At 35.3% G+C, this 23,931-nt stretch overlaps 3 protein-coding genes across 3 annotated transcripts in view; 2 read left to right on the top strand and 1 right to left on the bottom strand.

The window, feature by feature from the left end:
* Window positions 1–911, top strand: part of LOC101512768 (transcription factor bHLH35) — an 11,311-nt gene extending 10,400 nt beyond the window's left edge. The window contains exon 5 of the mRNA XM_004487941.4: window positions 559–911. Coding sequence (XP_004487998.1) covers window positions 559–648 — 90 coding nt within the window. The 3' untranslated portion in view covers window positions 649–911. The remainder of the gene's footprint in view (window positions 1–558) is intronic.
* Window positions 912–1,837: 926 nt separating this feature from the next.
* LOC101512446 (DNA ligase 4) lies at window positions 1,838–23,807 on the bottom strand. The gene is made up of 27 exons (XM_004487940.4): window positions 23,331–23,807; window positions 22,457–22,548; window positions 21,715–21,800; window positions 21,488–21,624; window positions 20,269–20,343; window positions 19,997–20,088; window positions 19,468–19,539; window positions 11,092–11,171; window positions 10,971–11,008; window positions 10,880–10,886; window positions 10,561–10,716; window positions 9,479–9,554; window positions 8,934–9,058; window positions 8,799–8,833; window positions 8,651–8,709; window positions 6,902–6,985; window positions 6,315–6,410; window positions 6,181–6,229; window positions 6,003–6,090; window positions 5,713–5,916; window positions 4,770–4,895; window positions 4,572–4,671; window positions 4,378–4,483; window positions 4,040–4,176; window positions 3,740–3,898; window positions 3,413–3,568; window positions 1,838–2,772 (listed from the first exon to the last, which is right to left on the bottom strand). The coding sequence occupies exons 1-27, from the start codon at window positions 23,661–23,663 to the stop codon at window positions 2,034–2,036; spliced, it is 3,507 nt and encodes a 1,168-aa protein (XP_004487997.1). The 5' UTR covers window positions 23,664–23,807; the 3' UTR covers window positions 1,838–2,033.
* On the top strand, window positions 12,790–17,337 carry LOC105852537 (polyadenylate-binding protein RBP47C'-like). Its single transcript, XM_073369064.1, has 2 exons — window positions 12,790–13,407; window positions 15,977–17,337. Exons 1-2 carry the CDS (start codon window positions 13,191–13,193, stop codon window positions 17,335–17,337), a joined length of 1,578 nt encoding a protein of 525 aa, XP_073225165.1. The 5' UTR covers window positions 12,790–13,190.
* Window positions 23,808–23,931: the final 124 nt, after the last annotated feature.

Genomic DNA, 23,931 nt, shown 5'->3' with positions numbered 1-23,931 from the left:
GAAAAAGGATCACTATCGCAAACGAAAGAAAATAATTGAAATATTTAAAAGTAATAAAGGAAAACAAAATGATCCTTATTGACCCATAACTTGTTAATACAATGTGGTGGTGTTATTGATATTTATATGAGTCAGTAACAATATTGAAAGAGAATCGATGTTTAATGTGATGAGTAAGGAAACTTAAAGTTGAAATAATAGAGATAAAATAAAATTTGTGTAAAACAAAAATTGGAGTGACACCTCATGTTATATTTTATGTGGCAACAATAATACTATATGGTAAATATTAATGATGAGATGGCAATAGAATGTTTTTGGGACTAATTTAATATATGATAAATAGATTGTCTTTGTCATTAAGAAAGTTTAAATAAATTGTAAACAAACTCTTTCGAATGCTCCATCTTTATGATCAAAAGTTGAACTCATAACCTCCAATGATGTATTTCTGGTAGCATTGACATGGTATGGTATATACAAAACAAGATTTGCAAATGCAAATGGGAGGTATTGACATGTGCATTTTGTATTGTTTTGCTTTTATCCTTTTTTCAGGCAAATGAAGAAGAGAAAGATCTATTGCAAATAAAGATCCGAACAGCCATTGCAGCTCTTAATGATCCTCTAAGCCCTGTGAGCATCTAATGAAGTGCATATAAATATATTTCTCATTTTGAAGCCACTAGAGTATAAGTAGAAGGTCGAGGAACAGTGGATTTCAGGGTTTATTTAGGAGGTTCTATTTAGTTTCTTATCCCTTTCTTCTTCCTTAGTGTTCCCATTATTGTGAAGCCCTCGAGTGTTTGTTATCTTGGAAAGTTTGCAAGTTTTTCTCCCTTTTCATCCATTTGTGTTGTTACATGTTATGTTATGCTAAATATAATAAAAGTTCATTTCAAATTATCGTAGATATTTATATCAATGTGATGTGCAGAAATGATAATCTTTCTACACCATAGAACTAAGCTCCCACTCAGAGACAATACAATTCTCCGGCCAACAACATAAAGTTAAAAACATAAACATAAACCACTGACATATTATTTCCCCTATATCTTAAAGTAAAATAGTAACTGCTCCTGTATTTATAACTATTCCTAATTATATCAATAACTGCTCTTCTTTTTCTCTCCCTCTCATTTTTCTTTTCTCTTCTTTCATACACTTTCCATTCATTGGACCTACTTATAACACCAACACCAGCTCCTGGGTTCACATCAGTGGCATGATACATCACATCCACATCAATATTTCTCTTTTATACAAAATGTAAAGTCAACACAAATATCTTTGATTCGATGATGTTATAATAAAATCTTATTGTAAATGTTGAGAGGTTCAATTCAACGATCCAATGGTGCAGTTGGAACCTAAGACACCTGACTCACCCAGTCGCAATAGAACCTCGTTTGAAAACATAAATTATGTATAATCAACAATTCAATGATTAATAATTGAATTAGTCTATATACTCTATATATCATTATGTAAAAGCCAATGATTATAGTGGTTGGTAAAAGCAATTGAAGCTGTAAAAAAACAGATTTTCAATTTCTTGTCAAAAAACAATCTTCTTTAACTGATTCAGCAGGCAAAAAAGGGCTAAAAACTGAAAAGCAACCAGCCAATTATAATTCATTTCGGTTAAATTCTACTTGTATGTATATGAGCACATAACCCATTCATAATCCAACCTCTGGAATGCTATACAAGAACACTAGCTAGTAGTATCTTCATAATTTTAAATCCCTTTAACTTAAAAAATAATAAATACTTTTGCTTCTACAACATTGTTTAAGTAACCAGTAGAATATCTTGTCAAAAAAACAAAAAGTAACCAGTAGAATAAATACTATTCCAAATTAGTGAACTTATATCTAGAGATAAACACCAGGTATCAAATTTGCAGGCAAATACAAAAATAAAACTTGACATAAGATTTGCAATAACGGCTAGTTTAAATAAGATTATTTTAGCGTTACATTCTAATAAATTAACCCAGTCTTACGCATCTATAAGAGGATGATGCTCTACCAATCCTTGAGCAGATCACCAGCGATAGCCTTGAAGCTAACTTTCTTTTTCTTTGAAGTCGAAGGCTCTTCATTGGAGATTTCTGGTGGCTTCTCTTCCTCAACATAACTATTCAAAGGTTGCTCAACTTTTTCTGTGGCAAGGCTAGGAATCATGTCAAGTAACATAGCCTGCACAGGATCAGTCAAAATTTCAAGCTTCTCAGTCACATGACTATTTTCGTCATTGTGCACATCATTCATTTCAATTTCTGGAACAGACATATTTTCATGTTGTTTGTCCCTGAAATCCACTAGCTCGATTCCCTTGTTTTGTTCGGAACATTCCACTGCTTTAGTACCTTGGACATCATGAGTTTTCTCAGTCTCATGTGGTTCTGAATGTTCATTGTAAAAATCAAGACTTCCTTCAGCAATGTCAGCCTCTTGCTCATATGGTTTTTTATCAAGAGAATCACTTTCATCTGATTCATATTCACATAATTTTGCACGCTTTTTCGCGATTTGCGATCGTGCTTTTCGAGCTTGGTTTCCGTCTGTTTTCACTTTTTTAATACCTCTTCCTGCAGGTCTTCCTCGTTTCCTTAGGCCACGCTTCTCTTGGGATGCCAAAGCCAAACTGTCTCCAGAAGCAGCTTTTGCCCTACTCTGTTTACTTTCCTTGTTAGAGAAAGATATATTTTGGTCTTCCACATTATCTTTAATCAGATCAGCATCTACCGCCAATTCATGTTCACTAAAACAGAGCAAAAAATAATCAAATGCTAGGGAAAATATTGATAGAATACAAGTGCATAGGACTTGCAGAGACTCCTCCATTTGACCAATAGCTAATTCCATTGAATTGCCAATTGCTGCCTGGGGTGCCATTTTACCATCAGAGGGCTATCATCATCAATGTTTTTAGCAAGTACACTACAAAGCTGGAATGTTTTTTTTTAAATGCATAAAAATTGAAGTCTGTTGTGCCTAATATTTATTTGAAATAAGAAAAGGGGTTTATTAAATAAAAAATAAAATAAAATCTTTGATATTCAACCAGGACTGTAGTGTAAGACAACGAAATAATTTCACTGTGCCAGTTCATGGTAGTCTAACAATATTGTAAGGAACGTATAGACTCAAGAATTAGTTTGAGCTCTTCAATCCAATTTCTCATTTTTCAAAGCCTATATATACAATTGTGTTTGGAGGACCAACTGTGTATTCTGCATACATCAGAACAGAGTACTCCCATTCTCTCGATTTCTTAATATATGGAACTAAAAAACTCAGTAAAATAAGCAAATTATAGGAAACAGAACTTGTAAAAAAACATATAAGTATACACCAATATCAAGTGGGAGATTGTAAATGCTGCTCATGCATTAACTTACCAATCCTCGGCAGTTGACTCTTCTATTCCATAGGGCTTCAAGCTATAAGTGTCTTCTGATAATCTTTGGCTACTCTTCAAACAATCCTCTAACCACTTGGAGTTAACTACATGCAACCTCTTGCTTCGAAGAAGTTTTCTCTCAACTAAAGTAAAACTACATAGTTGAAGTACCCCGACCCAAAAGAAAACAAAAAAAACGTGTGAAAGGATACAAATAATAAATAAGAAACATACAAATCATGATTATTCACATTTTGCTTTCAAACCAAACGTAAATAATCAATAATGAACATTCAACATGATATGTTGCCAACAGATCACTTACCTACTCTCTATTTCTTCATGGTTATGACAACTTGGTAGGAACAAGGCCACTACATGAGTTGCAAAATTGAGGTTAGAGGTGACCTTTCCACCACCCATGAGAACTTCAAGCTTGAATCTCTTCAAAGAAAGTACCAATAGAAATTGCCAATCTTCTTTCCTGTATGAAAATACTGAATAATCAGCAAGCTACAGAGCAAACATGGAACAAATAATATGATCATTCATGACCAAAACCCTGAATTCCTTATTCTGTGCTTATTAAAAATATAGATCTTAATTTACATTTACTGTATCTTACAATGATGGCATTGTGGTGTCGAAATAAATGGAGCATCCATTAAACACCGACCACTTATCCTTTGGGCAGTATTTTTTCCTGTAATGATCAACAGTACTGACATCTTCTGAACCTGACCTATTAATATTGCTTAAGAGCTGCAAAATAATCAGTGAAAGTTAACTCGAATTTACTGAGGAATGACCTAAGTTGATCTTTGTTAAATATTAAGAGGAAAAAAACCAAGAGACATCAATGAAGTAGCTACAAGTTATAATGTAAAGAATCCACCTTACAGTAGAATGTCCATGGCACACAAAAGAAAAAGAGGATTCGGGTACACTCACTAATGCTACTACCTGTTTGATGTCTCCAAGATCGAGATCCAAGAAGTAAGAGTCCGAGAACTCGTCAATTTCTTCTTGTAACTTCTTCTTGGTCAGTTCAGATAGGAAGAGGAAGTACCTTTCAAAGGAAACATTGAATTGAAAGCAATATACAATCAGGAGAGCTTTACAGCATTAAATAAGTCCATATTCAGTCAGAAACTCACTTCGGCTGTAAGCGGACAAGCTTCTTTTGTTTATAGCAATCTAATACCCAAGTATAATGAATGATATCACCACGGCGTTTTGCTGCGTCAAATTTAAACCCTACAGACAGGAAGTACTCCTTATTAGATATGTAGCAAATAAAACTGTCTTTCATGCGGTGTGTGTGAGAGAGACAGAGAGAGAGAGAGCGAGAGAACCTTTGCTGTCTGCTGCAACACAATGCGTGACTGAGTTATTCAAATTCATCGAGAAAGTGCCCCCATTCTCAGCAACTATTTTGTGGAAGGACTCAAGGGAATGCGATGGAGGCACATTAACAAAGTCTATGCATGTCAAGGGAAACTATGTTGCACTATAACGATTTTCATATCAGTCAGGATGATTAATATAACGAGTTATTTCTCTCATGCTGCTAGACTGCCAAACATCAAAAAATTGGGAGGAAAAAGACTAAGTAACATAAAATAACTTTGTTTGGAAAGAATTGCATTCCTTGGTCTCTATGGCAACAAAGGGCCCTTTTAGCATGAGGAACACAAGTACAATGGAGCATGAAGGGATTGTCATTACATCTTGTGCATATGCAAATGCTTTCTTTTGACACAATTTTGGTTGTGTAGCAGGCGAATATGTGAACAAATGGAAGCACAAACAACTCAGAATAAAAAAGGCATAAGATGTGCCCCCAAAGCGTAACTCAAGTGGTTGAGCTAGAACACTCGAAGGTGGTCCAAAATTCAAACCCTGACTACTAAAAAGACAGAATATATGAACATGAAACGGAATTTGAAATGTAGCACCCCATTGAGATGCAGGCTCCGTAATGGCACAGAATAAAACAGCTTAGTATAGTAAAATGGAATAAAATATGTAGCACACTGAACATGTGCTTAACACACTACTTTTAACATGAAAAAGCAAGTACTACAACAACATCAACCAAGCCTTATCCTAATAGTTATGGTTGGCAAGATATATAGACAACACTGTAATTTGGAAATAAGAATAACAGCAACTTTCTAAAACGATGTATATAGAAGAAAAAAAATTGCAGTCAGATGTATATTGAAAAAATTTCTAAAACAATGTATATAGAAAAAAGCTGGACAGATTGATAGCAAGCAAGATTTTCCAGGATACAGAACATCATATTTGAAAACATTAAGGAACCCCCCGTAACACTGGAAACATCGGTTTGAATTAAATGAGAAGGAACAATGGACACATTTTTCTTTTCACCCCTTATAGAGGGCTTCATGCGTTTGGGTTTACTGTCCTTCTTGCTCCCATATTCTGTATCCCTCTGTGTGGTACCGTTGCTAGATTGCACTAATTCTATAAATGCTGCAAAAAGGGGAAAAATAAAGGAATTAACCTTATAGCAACATCACCAACAAATATGCAAGAAACATATAACGTAAATCTCTTACATTGTACATCAAGACATTCATACCAAGGCTTGTCATATCTCACCCTGTCAATACGAGGAAACCTCAGGCAGTAAGGTGCAGCAAACACCTGCAAATAAAATCATTCAGATTAAAACTGTGCAGTTCAAGAGACAAGAAAGATTTTAGATTGTAATTCACAGTACTTTCAAGACCACACCTCAGATTCTATAGTTCGGATATCACTGGTTATAGACAGAATAATTGATCTGCATAACAAGAACGGTAATTATCGATCAACATTGAAAATGCAAGTGATATATAATTCACAGTTCAAACTTATAAAATACTCACTTCTCAGGGCTATCAACCCACACATCAGGTCTTTCTTTGGAGTGATTAGTAACTTGATAAAAATTTGGTGGCCCCTTCTTTGGATATTCATACTTTCTGTGAGAGAGAGGGGGGGTGGAGAAGGCAGTATTAAACTAAAAGTTAAGAAATTTGATAAAATACTCCACTTAAATGTCCCTGCTGCAATACCAGAAAATAAAAACAAAAAGATAATGATATTTTACCTCATGAAAACATCGACCCGTATATACAACCTATTAAGTTTTTATATTAGGCCTAAAACATCCTTACAAAACTGATTTGTAAGGTGAGAAGTGTCTCCTCTTTATAAAATATTTTCAAGTCTTATTTTTTTTCAATATAGGACTTGGATTTGTCCCGGTAAACACCTAACGGCCAACAATATTGGGCTTGGTCTGTGGATAATTTGGTGGGTGGCCCGAATGGATAGGCTCTGATACCATATTGGGTCTAATTCATCCTTACAAAACTGGTTTGTAAAGTGAGGAGTGCCTCCTTTCTAGAAACTATTTTCTGGTCTTATCTCTTTTCAATATAGGACTTGAGCTTTTCTCAGTATAACCTACCTGAAGTAAGGTTTTAATTTGGTTACCACTGCTTCAAGCTCGTCATCAGAAAGTCCAGTACCAACTCTGCAAAAGGAGATAAATCTGCAACAAAAGGACAATATTAATATAACTAGGCATAGATAACAAGGCTCATACATTAAAGCAAGCAAATCTCAAGTAGTATTCTGAAAGAGGTACCCTACTTCTCTAACCATACAAGAACAAAATGAAACACAAACTTTGCAATGTTCTGATAGGGGCCTTGGGCCCAGAATGGCTGATAAGCAAGAGGTTAATCATGTGGTAGACCAAAACCCAAAGAAGCCCGTCATATGGAAGGTATATTCTAGATGGAAGAAAGTGGGCCCAGAAGGAATGAAGGATTTTGTTAGTGAATGACCTATCAGATGGTTGCAGAATTCAAGGGGGATTTTGTTAGGACAGCCTTGATAGGCATTTGGGGGAATAAGGCGTTCATTCATACATTTGTATGGAAGCAGTTAGGAGAGCTTCTATCTGGCAGGAGTCATTGACTCTGATTAATCTTATCCTTTGTTGTAAAGAGCTCTATTGCCCTCATTTACTTCATTAAATAATAATGCTTACCAGAATTTTATATGGTTCATCAAGCTCAATGCATAGTTTACTAACTATGCAGATATTATCTAAGGCAATAGATGTAAATTTAAGTTTCAGTATGTCCAAACCAGGTATATAATTTAAGGCATGCTAGCAAGTTTGAAAAGATTTTCATATTTAGGGAAGATATTGTATTCAATTGGACATTCAAAGTTAAAATTATTGGAAGTTTTTTATTCTTTTTCGTGCTTCTTTATCTGAAACCCTATAACTTTAAAATGATATTGAAGTGGCACCATCCTATATGACATGTCTCAATGCCAGTGATTTACTTTTCGTTCCCTAAATGCAAGAACTTTACTAAAATTAGGAAATCTTACTCTTTTAGTCAGCCATATACTAATTTTGACCATTTTCTCTCTCCCATGTTCTATCTGCCAGTGATTTTTTCCCCTCACAGAATATTTATTTTGTTGTCACCTTTTCAACATGATCAAAATCTCTGCTCTGGCATGTCATCTTTCCAACATGTTCATATTCACTTCTGCTGCGAAAAGAGGCAAACCAAGATGGGTTTGAGGATGCAACAATCATGGTGGTTGTTGGGGTTGTGTAGTATATTGGTTGGGATCCAATTGAGAAGGGTGGAGGAAGATGATATGATGGATAGAAGCATATTTAGCTAGCAAGGTCAGTCTTCAAGCCACCCGAAAAGCCTTTTAAGTATAACTATTTAAGTAAATATAAAAAATAATTTTTTTATTACTATTATATTTGATTTTGTATTTTCGATTATAGGTTTGTCATCCTTTTCAATAATTTAAGCATATTGGCCTACATAAGTTTTTGACATCTTTAAAGGCTTCATTGCAAAATAGAAATTAAATAGATATCTTATAAGGTCAAATTCTATAAAAAGTGGTTAGACCTCTGAAAAGATTTAATTAAAGATGATAATACAAAAAAGGTCTTTAACTAACATGTCAAGGTTGGGCCTTGAATCTTAAAACAGATCAAGCTTATTTATGCCACATCAGCACTTTACATAATCATTACCAAAATTGGTAACTTCTAAATAACAAGAAACCACAAGCTAAACCGAAACTTAAGATCGAGCAAAACTAAAATTTTACATATTAACATATTACTAAGGAGAAAAAATATAATAACGCTCTAAAACACTTATACCGCTTGGGATGTGTATTTGGTGATGGACGCTCTGCAAGGCCCACCAAGAATTGAGCAACCTATAATGAAAAGATATGTCCCTAAAAGTCCATTTAACGAAAGAATAATTTGTTAAAAGGTCAAATGCTAGGAAAAAAAGTGATGAAACCTCTCCTCCACGTCGTCCGGAACCATAGTAGCCACCTAAATATCATCAAAACCGGCAAAGTTAAGACTAACTGTGTTAAACAAGCCACTCAAAGACGTATATAAATTGTAAAATTTAAGAATACAAATTACATACCTATGATAAGTACATCCAGATCAGAGCCAGCTTGAATGTATTCGGGCTTCAATTTTAGCCATTTTCCACTGCGGTCACTAGGTTCCCATTTAGAGCTGAGGTCTTTTACTACAATTCCCTCGTCTCTAAGTAAGGAGACATAAAATTATAAGAAGCGTATCCAATTTCTTCTTTTTCATCCTTTTATTAAATATATCATTTTAGAATCAAAGAAATAAATTATATTCTTCACATAGAAAAATAATCCAAAGATCAATGAAGTCAAGCTTGCTGACACCTGAAAAAGGAAGACACTAAAGAACCAGAACTGAGCTGCTATCCTCCTAAATCCATTTATTGATAGATCATGAATATTCTTCTTTGGTTCATTTCTCATGCTTAAGTCAGGAATCATTTAGCTTGAGATGTAAAAATAGCTATTAAGTGTTTGAGGCATTCTAAACCCTCCTAGATTACTCTGTCTTTAGACAAGTCACAAGAAAATAAGTGTTTGATTACATAAATAAAAAAGCTACTGTTGTAATCCATAAATATTTTTTGCTGACCTATTCTCAATGGTTTCTTTGAAAAATCTCTCAACTTCGTCCGCATTATGAGCAATAAACGACCAACATGGTTCACCTGCATAACATCACGGGGGAGATGTTGTTAGATTCATTTAACATATGGCTAGTGTGTTGTTGGGATATCCCCTTTACCATGCAAATTGATTTGCACTAGTTTGTTGGACCTCTGAAGGAATAGCTTTGCAATAGTATATATTTTACCACTGTTTGGCCTCTTTCAACATGACTTCTTGTTGAGCTACTCATGGAAATTACTAATAGCTACAGGCTAGCAGAAATAGGGGCCTAAAGCAGCTGCCTTACCAGAGCCATGGCCATGACAGTGCTTGGGAGATTGGAGAATAAGATATTCTGTAAAACGACAATAAGCAAACAGAAAGAAGAAAAAATGCATATGGCTCTCAACATATCAAAAATGTAAACTCCTTGAAATAGTTGAGGATAAAGATATGTCCTTAATGACGTGAGCATTCTGCTCTAGGAAAATAAAAGAATTCCCACAACATGATAGGTTTGATGTGGTCCAACCAAATGGCTTCAATTCAATTGCTATAGCTCAATAGTAAATACTACAGCACAAGGGTTACGACTACATATGATCACTTAGATTAGGGTCTCCGAATCTCAAGAAATTTTCTATCTCCCTTTTTTCTTGAGTTGCAACAAGAAAAGCATAACACAATTGATAAAAAAAAATGTTCAGAATACAAATTCCTTCACATTCTCTGCAAAAAGTTCAACTACGACAACATGAGCAATATGCCATCATCAGAGCTAGAATAAAGTAATTGAGTTAATTGAATCCACTTGGATAATATAATCGGTAACAAAGAAGAACCAAATCTGGCTTAACCTGCATATTGCTAGATCAGAGAGCTGAGCAACCAGCTAGACTAGATAGAACAACGACAATATGATACCACAACAAAAAGAATACTTAATCAATCAGTAAACAACATTCAATTTTGGATCAGATAAATAACTGCTAACATGCAAGGAAGAGAAGTCTTTCAATATATTAAGTACACATGACAAGGCAAATTGCTCCTCAGAAATCTTACCAGAAGACCGATGACTGTTGATACCACCATTAGGTAGTAAAATTTCCAAACGACCCTTCATGGGCCTCACAACTTTACGTAGAATCTCATGCCGCTCCTTCAATGTTTGGTGAATTACACTAGTATCCCCAAAATAAAGGATATCAAATGCAACATCTAACCATTCTCAAGTCAAGGCATATTTGATAAAAAAATTGCACTAGAAAATTTTCATAATATACAGAATTAGATTAGATACTCATTCTTTCATTGAAACCAAATCACATCACATTTGCTGATAGCTCATATCCATAGTTGAACTGATCAGAGACAAGGATACAGCATAACTGCAACAAGAAAGGACCTAAAAAAATGTTAAAACTACAATTTCTCAACAAAAATTAAGATAAAGAAGATCCAAAATTGAGAACCTGTCTATTACTATCAAGTCCATCCCTTGCTGCCTTGGCTGCCAAGAACATAACATATTAAATGGCCAATGCTACTGAAAATTTAAGCTTTACCGAGACTGAGACATATTAAAGTACATGCCTATTTCCTGATTAGAGCCAAACTCAGCAAAACGGTTCAAGGATGTATCCCAGACCAACATTTCACCATCAAGTATGCACCTAAATAAGATCATAGGGTAAAAACAAAATAGATAAGGTTGTTCACACACACACATAGCCATACATAATGATACAATATTAATGTTATAGGAAAATTGCATATTATACGAACAGAAAAAAAAAAAACTGGCAGAGAAATCCCCTTTCTAAAATAGTAGAGTCTGTCTTTGATTGTTTTTCAATGAAGAATTTGGTCAATGGTTGTTGATTGTCATTGATATAGTTTACTACTAAAGGCATGTTCAGGGTGGTTATGAGTGTTTGGTTTTTGGCTTTCAAAGTTAATTTTGAAATCACGACTTGTTCAAGGAAAATGGGATTAAGTTGGTTTTTCATTTATTTTGGAAACGGTTTTCCCCTAAAACTCAACCACAAAAATAGGTTTTATTATTCTTGATTTTGTTTTAACTCTAACATGTCACCACTACTGCTTGTCAGCCAGCACTTCAACCACCGCCAACCAGCACTCCGGCCACCGCCATCCACAACTCCAACCACCATCTTTGACCACTCCAGCCACTGCCTCTGACCACCACCGGTCGTTGATTACTACTCCAACAGCCATTTGTCGCCACCTCGAGCAACCACCACTTTCAACCAATATTATTAACTGTGGCACAGACTGCGTAGTGGTAAGTGATAACATTTCAGTTCTAACAGTAAGGTGACACGGTCTGTGGCTCTTCATCCCAAGTTTGATATCCACTGTGCAATTTTCTTAAAGTTTTTAAAATTTGATATAGCAACATCGAACTTGACTGCACTGATTCTTACCAATTTGAGCAATTTCAACCAGTTTAACCAAAAAATGGCTGGTTCACTAGTATAACCGATCGATACAATGACCGTACCGGCAATGGGTACCACTCCCAGTCAAACTAGTTCAACCGGCTGGTCTTAATAATACTGGCTTTAGATAAAGAAGTAAAGAGAAAGAATAAAGACTACATATTATTATTATGGCTATATTTTAAGGTGTTAGAATATTAGAAAATATCTTATAATATCTTTTATATTATATTAGAGTATCTTGAGTTATTTTCTATGATCAATTTATAATCATAGAGAATCTTAAAATATCTCTTATTATTATTATGATTTATTCCTAATTTAGGATTTAGTCTATGTTTCTCTATAAATAGAGATTAGTATTGAGTCTATTGTAATCAAGTTAGCATAAAGCTATTATCAATAATATTCAAACCCTTATTATTTTCTCTCCTCCTTTTCTCTAAAATCCTACAACTTCAACATGGTATCTAGAGCCTATTTCGATCCTCCTTGAACAATCTTGCCGTTGTTCCGCTTCCGAGTTCCCAACAATTAGGGAATATAATCATAGTTTCTCTTTTCTAACATTTTTTTTCCAATAAATCGTGTCCCAATTTCGATTTACCCATTCTTTGTAGCTTCTAGTTTATTTTCAGTTGCAGCACTGTTCATCGCGCGGTACTGTTCGCTGCGCAAAAAAAAAAAAAAAATCTCTGTTGTATCCCTTATCCGTTCCGATCACCGACAGGTTTATCCTTAGTCTATCTAAACAAATAAGCTCTCTGGTCAAAACCCTTAAACACATAAGCTCTCTGGCCAAAAACCCTAATATTTAGCCTACCTCTCGTTGGCCACTCCCTCCGTCTTTCTCTATCTAAAAATTTCAGATTCAGTGGGAGAGATGATGCAGTCTGGACCTGGCATGGGGCAACAGCCGCCACAGCAGTACCAGCAGCCCCCGCTGCAACAGCCGTACGTCATGATGCAACCTCAACTTCAGGCGTAGTCGGCCGTGTGGTCTCAATCCGCCCAGCCTCCTCAGCAGCCCGCCAGCGCCGATAAGGTACGTACTCTCTGGATCAGCGATTTGCAGTATTGGATGGATGAGAATTATCTCTACACCTGCTTCGGTCAAACCGGCGAGGTAACATCTCTAAAAGTGATTAGGAATCGGAAGGTTATGGTTTTATCGAGTTTAATTCTCGTGCTACTGCTGAGAGAGTGCTTCAAACATATAATGGAGCCATTATGCCGAATGGTGGCCAGAGCTACAGATTGAATTGGGCAACATTTAGTGCTGGGGAGAGGTCATCTCGCCAGGATGATGGTCCTGATCATACCATTTTTGTTGGTGATTTGGCTGTTGATGTTACTGATTACCTTCTTCAGGAGACTTTTAGGGCTCGTTATAACTCGGTGAAGGGGGCAAAAGTTGTGATTGATAGGCTTACTGGTCGGTCTAAGGGTTATGGTTTTGTTAGATTTGCTGATGAGAGTGAACAAATGAGGGCTATGACTGAGATGCAAGGGGTTCTTTGTTCAACAAGGCCTATGAGGATTGGCCCAGCCACTAATAAAAATCCCGCTGCCACCACTCAGCAGCCGAAAGCTTCATATCAGAACTCTGAAGGTGCAAAAAGTGAGAATGATCCAAATAATACAACTATTTTTGTTGGCAATTTGGATCCTAATGTCACTGATGATCATCTGAGGCAAGTTTTCAGCCAATATGGTGAATTAGTACATGTGAAGATTCCATCAGGCAAGCAATGTGGATTTGTCCAATTTTCTGACAAGGCTGAGCGGGAAAGAGGTATCACAATTGACATTGCTCTGTGGAAGTTTGAGACAACTAAGTATTACTGCACTGTCATTGATGCCCCCGGACACAGAGATTTCATTAAGAACATGATTACTGAAACATCCCAAGCTGATTGTGTTGTCCTTATCATTGATTCCACTACTGGTGGTTTTGAAGCTGGTATTTCTAAGGACGGTCAGACCCGTGAACATGCTCTCCTTGCTTTCACTCTTGGTGTGAAGCAAATGATTTGTTGCTGTAACAAGATGGATGCCACTACTCCCAAGTACTCTAATGCTAGGTATGATGAAATTGTGAAGGAAGTTTCATCCTATTTGAAGAAGGTTGGCTACAACCCAGACAAAATTCCATTTGTTCCCATCTCTGGTTTTGAGGGAGATAACATGATTGAGCGCTCTACAAACCTTGACTGGTACAAGGGTCTTTGTCGTGGAGGAAACTCTCCAGCCTTTGTCGTGGCAGCTGTTGCAGCCCTTATGAATGGGCTCTTAGCTGACAGGTTTGGAAGATTTGCAATTCAATTGATGGGATTCTTCTTGGTGCACGATTATTCTCTCTTCGATGGTTTCAGATATGCCCTTACTCTCCAATTTCGATCAACAAAAATATGTGTCATTGTTCAAACAGCCGTTATCTCTTCTGTTTTGGACGCATTTTCTTACTTTGATGATCGATCATGGCTTCATTTCGTTAGAGTTGCGCTGCTTCTTCTTTGATGTTTGTCATGCAATTTAGTTCTTACTAATAGATTCCAACAGTGGCTTTTAGTCCCACCGACGATCATTCTGGTGGTGTCTCTTTTTCCACATATGAATTAATATTAGTGATGACTTCTTCCGTTGGTGGTTATTCTAGTGGTGTCTTTTATTTTCATGACTTACTTTATGTTGGCAATTTGTCCCAGATGCACTGGTCTTGCCTTTCTCTCCTTGAAGCACGCCTCTCTCTCCTTGAAGCAGATTCAAGTTTAAATATTTTGAGTCTCCATTATTATTGGTTTGAAACTTCCAAATGCATTTTTTTTAGAAGAACGGAGTTTGCTTTGTTCAATTGTCTGCCATGAATTTCTCTCAGGCTGATGATCAATCAGACTATCTGGCTAGGCTATATTTATAGCAATTATCTCCGACTTCACATGCATCCTTGAGTTGCCTCTCCATCTTTTTTTATTATCTTGTGGAGCGAAACATTGTTTTATTGTGGCAAGCTAAAGTTTAATAAGCTTTAGCTTGAGGGGGAGTGTTAGAATATTAGAAAATATCTTATAATATCTTTTATATTATATTAGAGTATCTTGAGTTATTTTCTATGATCAATTTATAATCATAGAGAATCTTAAAATATCTCTTATTATTATTATAATTTATTCCTAATTTAGGATTTAGTCTATGTTTCTCTATAAATAGAGATTAGTATTGAGTCTATTGTAATCAAGTTAGCATAAAGCTATTATTAATAATATTCAAACCCTTATTATTTTCTCTCCTCCTTTTCTCTAAAATCCTACAACTTCAACATGGTATCTAGAGCCTATTTCGATCCTCCTTGAACAATCTTGCCGTTGTTCCGCTTCCGAGTTCCCAACAATTAGGGAATATAATCATAGTTTCTCTTTTCTAACATTTTTTTTCCAATAAATCGTGTCCCAATTTCGATTTACCCATTCTTTGTAGCTTCTAGTTTATTTTCAGTTGCAGCACTGTTCATCGCGCGGTACTGTTCGCTGCGCAAAAAAAAAAAAAAAATCTCTGTTGTATCCCTTATCCGTTCCGATCACCGACAGGTTTATCCTTAGTCTATCTAAACAAATAAGCTCTCTGGTCAAAACCCTTAAACACATAAGCTCTCTGGCCAAAAACCCTAATATTTAGCCTACCTCTCGTTGGCCACTCCCTCCGTCTTTCTCTATCTAAAAATTTCAGATTCAGTGGGAGAGATGATGCAGTCTGGACCTGGCATGGGGCAACAGCCGCCACAGCAGTACCAGCAGCCCCCGCTGCAACAGCCGTACGTCATGATGCAACCTCAACTTCAGGCGTAGTCGGCCGTGTGGTCTCAATCCGCCCAGCCTCCTCAGCAGCCCGCCAGCGCCGATAAGGTACGTACTCTCTGGATCAGCGATTTGCAGTATTGGATGGATGAGAATTATCTCTACACCTGCTTCGGTCAAACCGGCGAGGTAACATCTCTAAAAGTGATTAGGAATCGGAAGGTTATGGTTTTATCGAGTTTAATTCTCGTGCTACTGCTGAGAGAGTGCTTCAAACATATAATGGAGCCATTATGCCGAATGGTGGCCAGAGCTACAGATTGAATTGGGCAACATTTAGTGCTGGGGAGAGGTCATCTCGCCAGGATGATGGTCCTGATCATACCATTTTTGTTGGTGATTTGGCTGTTGATGTTACTGATTACCTTCTTCAGGAGACTTTTAGGGCTCGTTATAACTCGGTGAAGGGGGCAAAAGTTGTGATTGATAGGCTTACTGGTCGGTCTAAGGGTTATGGTTTTGTTAGATTTGCTGATGAGAGTGAACAAATGAGGGCTATGACTGAGATGCAAGGGGTTCTTTGTTCAACAAGGCCTATGAGGATTGGCCCAGCCACTAATAAAAATCCCGCTGCCACCACTCAGCAGCCGAAAGCTTCATATCAGAACTCTGAAGGTGCAAAAAGTGAGAATGATCCAAATAATACAACTATTTTTGTTGGCAATTTGGATCCTAATGTCACTGATGATCATCTGAGGCAAGTTTTCAGCCAATATGGTGAATTAGTACATGTGAAGATTCCATCAGGCAAGCAATGTGGATTTGTCCAATTTTCTGACAAGGCTGAGCGGGAAAGAGGTATCACAATTGACATTGCTCTGTGGAAGTTTGAGACAACTAAGTATTACTGCACTGTCATTGATGCCCCCGGACACAGAGATTTCATTAAGAACATGATTACTGAAACATCCCAAGCTGATTGTGTTGTCCTTATCATTGATTCCACTACTGGTGGTTTTGAAGCTGGTATTTCTAAGGACGGTCAGACCCGTGAACATGCTCTCCTTGCTTTCACTCTTGGTGTGAAGCAAATGATTTGTTGCTGTAACAAGATGGATGCCACTACTCCCAAGTACTCTAATGCTAGGTATGATGAAATTGTGAAGGAAGTTTCATCCTATTTGAAGAAGGTTGGCTACAACCCAGACAAAATTCCATTTGTTCCCATCTCTGGTTTTGAGGGAGATAACATGATTGAGCGCTCTACAAACCTTGACTGGTACAAGGGTCTTTGTCGTGGAGGAAACTCTCCAGCCTTTGTCGTGGCAGCTGTTGCAGCCCTTATGAATGGGCTCTTAGCTGACAGGTTTGGAAGATTTGCAATTCAATTGATGGGATTCTTCTTGGTGCACGATTATTCTCTCTTCGATGGTTTCAGATATGCCCTTACTCTCCAATTTCGATCAACAAAAATATGTGTCATTGTTCAAACAGCCGTTATCTCTTCTGTTTTGGACGCATTTTCTTACTTTGATGATCGATCATGGCTTCATTTCGTTAGAGTTGCGCTGCTTCTTCTTTGATGTTTGTCATGCAATTTAGTTCTTACTAATAGATTCCAACAGTGGCTTTTAGTCCCACCGACGATCATTCTGGTGGTGTCTCTTTTTCCACATATGAATTAATATTAGTGATGACTTCTTCCGTTGGTGGTTATTCTAGTGGTGTCTTTTATTTTCATGACTTACTTTATGTTGGCAATTTGTCCCAGATGCACTGGTCTTGCCTTTCTCTCCTTGAAGCACGCCTCTCTCTCCTTGAAGCAGATTCAAGTTTAAATATTTTGAGTCTCCATTATTATTGGTTTGAAACTTCCAAATGCATTTTTTTTAGAAGAACGGAGTTTGCTTTGTTCAATTGTCTGCCATGAATTTCTCTCAGGCTGATGATCAATCAGACTATCTGGCTAGGCTATATTTATAGCAATTATCTCCGACTTCACATGCATCCTTGAGTTGCCTCTCCATCTTTTTTTATTATCTTGTGGAGCGAAACATTGTTTTATTGTAGCAAGCTAAAGTTTAATAAGCTTTAGCTTGAGGGGGAGTGTTAGAATATTAGAAAATATCTTATAATATCTTTTATATTATATTAGAGTATCTTGAGTTATTTTCTATGATCAATTTATAATCATAGAGAATCTTAAAATATCTCTTATTATTATTATAATTTATTCCTAATTTAGGATTTAGTCTATGTTTCTCTATAAATAGAGATTAGTATTGAGTCTATTGTAATTAAGTTAGCATAAAGCTATTATCAATAATATTCAAACCCTTATTATTTTCTCTCCTCCTTTTCTCTAAAATCCTACAACTTCAACATAAGGACCCAAAAGACTAAGGATTGTACCTTATTTAGCTAAAAATAGACTACTACTCCTTTCGTTCCCTAATTATAAGACCCCTTTTCACTTTTTCTTTATCCCTTAATATAAGATCCTTCACAAAATTCAACATGCATTAATGATTTCTTTACAAAAACACCCTAATTAATTTACTTTGGAAAACTTAACTTCTTTCTCTCTTATGATATCAATAATTATAGAGGTAAATATGTAAAAGTAATGTACTTCTTTGACATTTATTACTATAACCACTTTTCTTAATAGCCGTAAAACGTGTTGGAGGGTTTTATAAGAAGGGACGGAGGTAGTATTAAATAAGGAAACTATTCATTTTAATAAGAGGTAAAGGCATAATTTAATTAAGATACTCTAAAATCATGATATTAATAAGGAAACTATTGATTACAAAAACTAATTCCTAAGAGATACTATTAGATAGTCTAAGATCAAGATCAAGATACTATTAGATATTTTTTTGGCAAAATACATCATACGGTCTTTAAGTTACACAAAAATAACATACTAGTCATTTATTTTTTTTTAGTGTCAAGTCCGTACTTTATGTTTGTAAATATTTACACCAACGATCCTAATTTCAAACCAGTAAAATTGAAATCCAAAATTCTCCCAATTTTTTCAATATACTCGTGTAATTCTTAAGAGGTTTTGATTGCAATAATCATAAAAACATAAGCTCTCAATCAAATTTTAAAAAAATAATTAAACAAGAGAGAATTCGATTGAGATAGATTTTAGGGTTCTTTAAATTAAATGCAAAATTCTCTCAATCTATGGCATGAAATCACATAAATTTATTATGTTGTTCTTCATATGATTGAAAACAAAACTCATAGTACTATTTTAAAAATCTCTAACTAAAAATGATTGGAACGAGGTTGTGACTAAAAATAGTTCAAGATTGTAACTTTTACAAACATAAAGGACTAACTTGATACCATAAAAAAAGTTAAAGGATCAATTTGATATTTTCGTGTAACTTAAGGACTACACGATGTATTTTGCCTATTTTTTATATCGTTTAACGTCATAGCATATTAGCATCACTCTTGGTAGTGGATACTATATGCTTGAGTTTTCTTGAACATGATGACCCTTGGTATTCCGATTTATTGAAATATTATTTTTAAAATTAGAAACAAATCCACATCAACCTTGTTTCTATGTTTAATGTCAGACAAACCCCTCCAAATTATAATTACTACTACATAGCTCATCAATAACAATAAAAGAATCGGATTGAAACCACATTAGAGGAACAGTACTATAATACATGAAATGTTCTCACCTATCTACAAGAATGTTTTGTACTATGATTTCTGACATCGCATGTGCATATTCAGAATGATCAAGAAAGTTCCTGCAATGATGGGTGAAAATGTAAATAACAGAACACTTTTTTTTCTTTCTATAATCTAAAATTTCAGTAATAAAAAAGGAAAAAGACAAAAGCCTGAGGGGGTATAACAGAACACCTATTTGGGCAAAAATCAGTTAAAAATATAGTGCATAACAATAAGATATTTTCAAAAATATCTAGGTACAAGGAATGCCCACAAAAAACAAAGAACTGCCGTATGATATTAATCTTGTAATATCCACTTCATTTTTTTATTTTTTGAGGAGAGCTTCTCCACTTTATAAGCTGCCATTTAATTAACTATAGAACATTTCACTGAGCACTTTTATTTTTTAAGATCAGAAGTTACATACACATATGCAGACCGGGAAGATGGTTATAAGCAAGAATCCATGAAAGGACCACGGTCTGATTTAAAAAGTAATTACATTGGAACATAAAACACAAGAGCACTTACCTTGAGAAGAAATGTATCTCTGTTCCATTTTTATGAATTTGAATGCGGTCACCATCAAATTTGCACTCAGCAACCACTTCCTTGCCATGAAGCTAAATATAGGAAACATACAAAAACAGAAGTTAGTAATAAGGATGAACAATAACTAAATACTCCTTAGAAGCTCATGGTCAAGTAGCATGCCACTTCAGGTTTTCAAACCCTGAATGTAGAAAATTGTTTCCCCATTTTCTTTTAATAAGCAAATGATTAAAAGGCTAAGTGAAGCAAACCTTCTTCCATGCTTCAGCTGCATTAGCTACTCTTTTAGCTAATTGAGGGCGCACAGCTTTTCCAACCTCAATATCCTATATAAACAAAAAATGACATGCACATGTAAGAAGCAACTTTCAGCTAGGAACCTTTAAATTTATATATATTTCTATCTCTATTTTCCATGGCAAATCATTCTGGCAAAAAAATGGGAATAGATCAAGCAGCCCTCTGTTTCTTGCATTAGGTCTAACCTTCCTCAGCCTATTTATTTAAATAATAATAAGCTAGATTGAGTAAATGAGTAACTTTTTAAAAGCCTATTATGCTAATAGGGCCAAACTTTAGGTCATCCGATAAACTTTCAAGGCCCAACAAAAAAATCATATAAACTATGGTCATTGACTCGTTGTTACTATGCTGGATATTTATTGTAATATATATATATACACACTCACAAATGAGTGATTAGGGCTATATTCACATCCACAAATGGGCTTATGAACCTAACACCTAAGAACTCTAACACTCCTCCTCAAGCTAGAGCATAGATATTATATTATATTACATGCATTGGGCTTGTTACAAATAAACTGAACTTGAGCACCCCAGAGAGACTTAGTGAGAATAAAAGCTAGTTTGTTTTTTACAGAAGAATATCAGCTAGTTGATTGTTAGAAATAATGTAACTAGTGACAATACAATCAGATAGAATCATAGCACTTTTTCTTAATGAAATGACAATCCGTTGCAATATGTTTGGTTCTTTCATGAAAAGCCTGGTAGGAACAACATGAAGGGCAGCCTAATTATGACAAAACAACTTCATTTTAGAGACCCACAAATTTCAACTCATGAATTAGTTGTTTGATCAAGATGGATGAGTAGCACGACTTTTGTGTGTCTAATTAACAGATTATCAACATCCTCCCTTAAATTAGAAGACCCTTGTGTCAAACTCTTTCATCAACAACCAAACTATCATATATAAAGTAGTTTACTAATTTAAAAGGTTGGATATCATGGATTAAACAATATTTATATGACAATTCTCCATGAGAACAGTTTTAACTACATTTTGCTGAGTTTGATATAGGATGCTAGTATTCATCTCAGATATGGCTTCTTTCGAGCCCATGTTAAAAGAATAAAGGGGCAATCTAAAGCTGTAAAACTTATGCAATTCCATTTTCTTTAAGCTATATAGAGTTCGAAAAGTAATTTTAAATCACAACTAACCTGCCGCTTATGACGTTGGTTTCGATCCCTTAGCTTTTCACAAACTAATTTCAGGTCACACGTAACATTAAACAAGTCTTCAGCATCTGGATGGAATTCATGAAAAATGCTTTTTTCACTAATTCCCAGCTTCAAATCTGCAATGAAATTTAGTAACATACTTGAGGTTCAGTTAACGTATTAAATTGATTGACTTTTTTTTATTTACTGGTACAAATGAAAAACACCTTTCAAGATTATCATGATAATCCACTTCATTTCCTGTGCATTTGTCTTTTGGATAAGGGTTGAAAGAACCAAAGTCTTCTCAGCCCTGTAACCATAGTCAGACCATACCATGTTAAATAAAAACTACATAAAGAATGGTGAAGTCAAAAGGTATGAACTGCTTGAATATTTTAACTTCAACATTTTAGCTTAAATCACAATAGCAACATACTAAATACGAACACTCAGGGATAAGGTCTTCTGGTTCAATATACAGCAAAGTGTTTTCATGCTTTATACTCTAACAGTAACAGTTTTACAAAACAGGGCATTTCTAAAACTGACCAGCAAACAATGAAGCACCATGAAAGTCTTGTTCAAATTTCAATCCAATTTGCAGGTTGTTAAGAACCTACAAAATTGTGGTAGATAATAGAAATGGTACAGATTGGTTTATCCCCATGGCATCAATAATTAATATCGGTTTCATAATTCTATTTCAAAAAAAAATTGTCGGTTTCATAATTCTAATTCGGATTTCAATAACACTGTTATTGAAGCCCCTACCAAAATTTATCGTTTACTTTGTGCCCTTTTTCCATTTTTCATCCCTCCAACAGAACTTCAAATGAAAAAACATCATACAGTAAAAAATCCAATCCCCAGTAAGAAATGCAACAACACAGCAAAAAAAGCAAGAGACAGACAAACATAGCACATAGATAACAAATCGACGAACCAATCAAAGCAAAAACCATGAACCTGTTTTCACTCGAAGACAATTGATCAAGCAAGTCATTCAACTCTTTTATCGTCAATCCACCCGAAGCAGTACCTTGCCTGAGCTGCAGCACCTGTTTCATAAACAACAACACTCCATTTTCAGCAGCAACAACAACAGCTACCAAAACCATAATCAATTACAATACAAAACCCTGAAAAAAGAAATTCAAAATTCAACATAAACCTCACCACAAGGAGGTTACATTGAATGAATGATATGGAAAGAATATACTATATCCCTAAATATAAGCCCAATTCGGAAAAGAGTTTAATTTTTATACACCACCTAAGTAAAAAAAAACTACATTGTCAAACAAATCACAACCTATTATATATGTGACTTAAAAATATTTATGATAAAAGTTAAATATTTTTAAAGTAACACAACGGCTTTGATTGATTGAGAATGCAAATAATCTTTACACTCTCAATATACATGAAATAAATCCTTTGGAGAAAAATTAATGTCTCTATCTCTTAATATAAATCTCATTTCAAATTACTAAATACATTCATTATTTTTTCTAAATATACTCCCAACTCCCAATTTACACTACTCACTGATATTGAGAAATGAAAAGTCAAAGGTGAATGCATACATTCATATACAAAAGTACATTTTACAAACATTTATGCACAAAATACACATAATAAATAAACTAGTTACTTATGTACATATGTGAAAAATGCAATACATTTATAATTTTTTCCAAAGATAACCCAATTATAAAAAGTCAAAGTTGAAGACATTATATAGAATAGTTATTTTAGAAATATGAACAAATAAAGTCACTATGTATTTCTTAAAGGCAATGTGTGCTTATGATTAGGAAAAGAGTGAGTAGAATATAACCTCGGAGGCAACAAGGGCGAAATTACCGGCATTAACACCTGTTTTAGAACCGCCTTTACGCCAATTGACAAGACGAAGAGCGTCATGTGAGTCTTTAGACAATCCAAGAGCATCAATAAGTGAAGTAGCGAGAACGGACTCTTTGAGACCATAGGAGCCTCGTTCGCGATCAAGGTTAGGAAGAATGAGACGAATAGCCGGGAAGTAGTTGCGATCGGTGCAGAAAGAGTCGAGGAATTTGCGAAACTTGGCGCGTTTCTTCGCCGGCGATTTGGTTCGCTGTGTCCATGTTAGTAGACTGCATAATACGCTGAATTTTGTTTGTTCCGTCATTTGGAACCTGTGATTGTGAGTCAGTGGGTTTTTTGAATTCGGAGGAAAAAGGAGACCAACACTGGAAACACTAACGACTTCTTTGATACGTTTTTCTCTTCTAATGGGAATTCGTGGCAAAATTGGAAATAGACTAAATGTTTTTGTCTTTGGGCTCCAAACCTTTTGATGCAATCTATTTTAACCAGCTTCATAAATTAATTTATTTATGGGAATTTTAACCGTATATAATTTCCCTTAAATGATTGAAATTTTCCTGTCTAAAAAA

Source organism: Cicer arietinum, chromosome 1 (assembly GCF_000331145.2).
Source record: "Cicer arietinum cultivar CDC Frontier isolate Library 1 chromosome 1, Cicar.CDCFrontier_v2.0, whole genome shotgun sequence".
NCBI classification, from domain to species: Eukaryota; Viridiplantae; Streptophyta; class Magnoliopsida; order Fabales; family Fabaceae; genus Cicer; species Cicer arietinum.
Note: the sequence above shows the minus strand (reverse complement) of the source record. Positions and strands in the feature narration are given on the sequence as shown.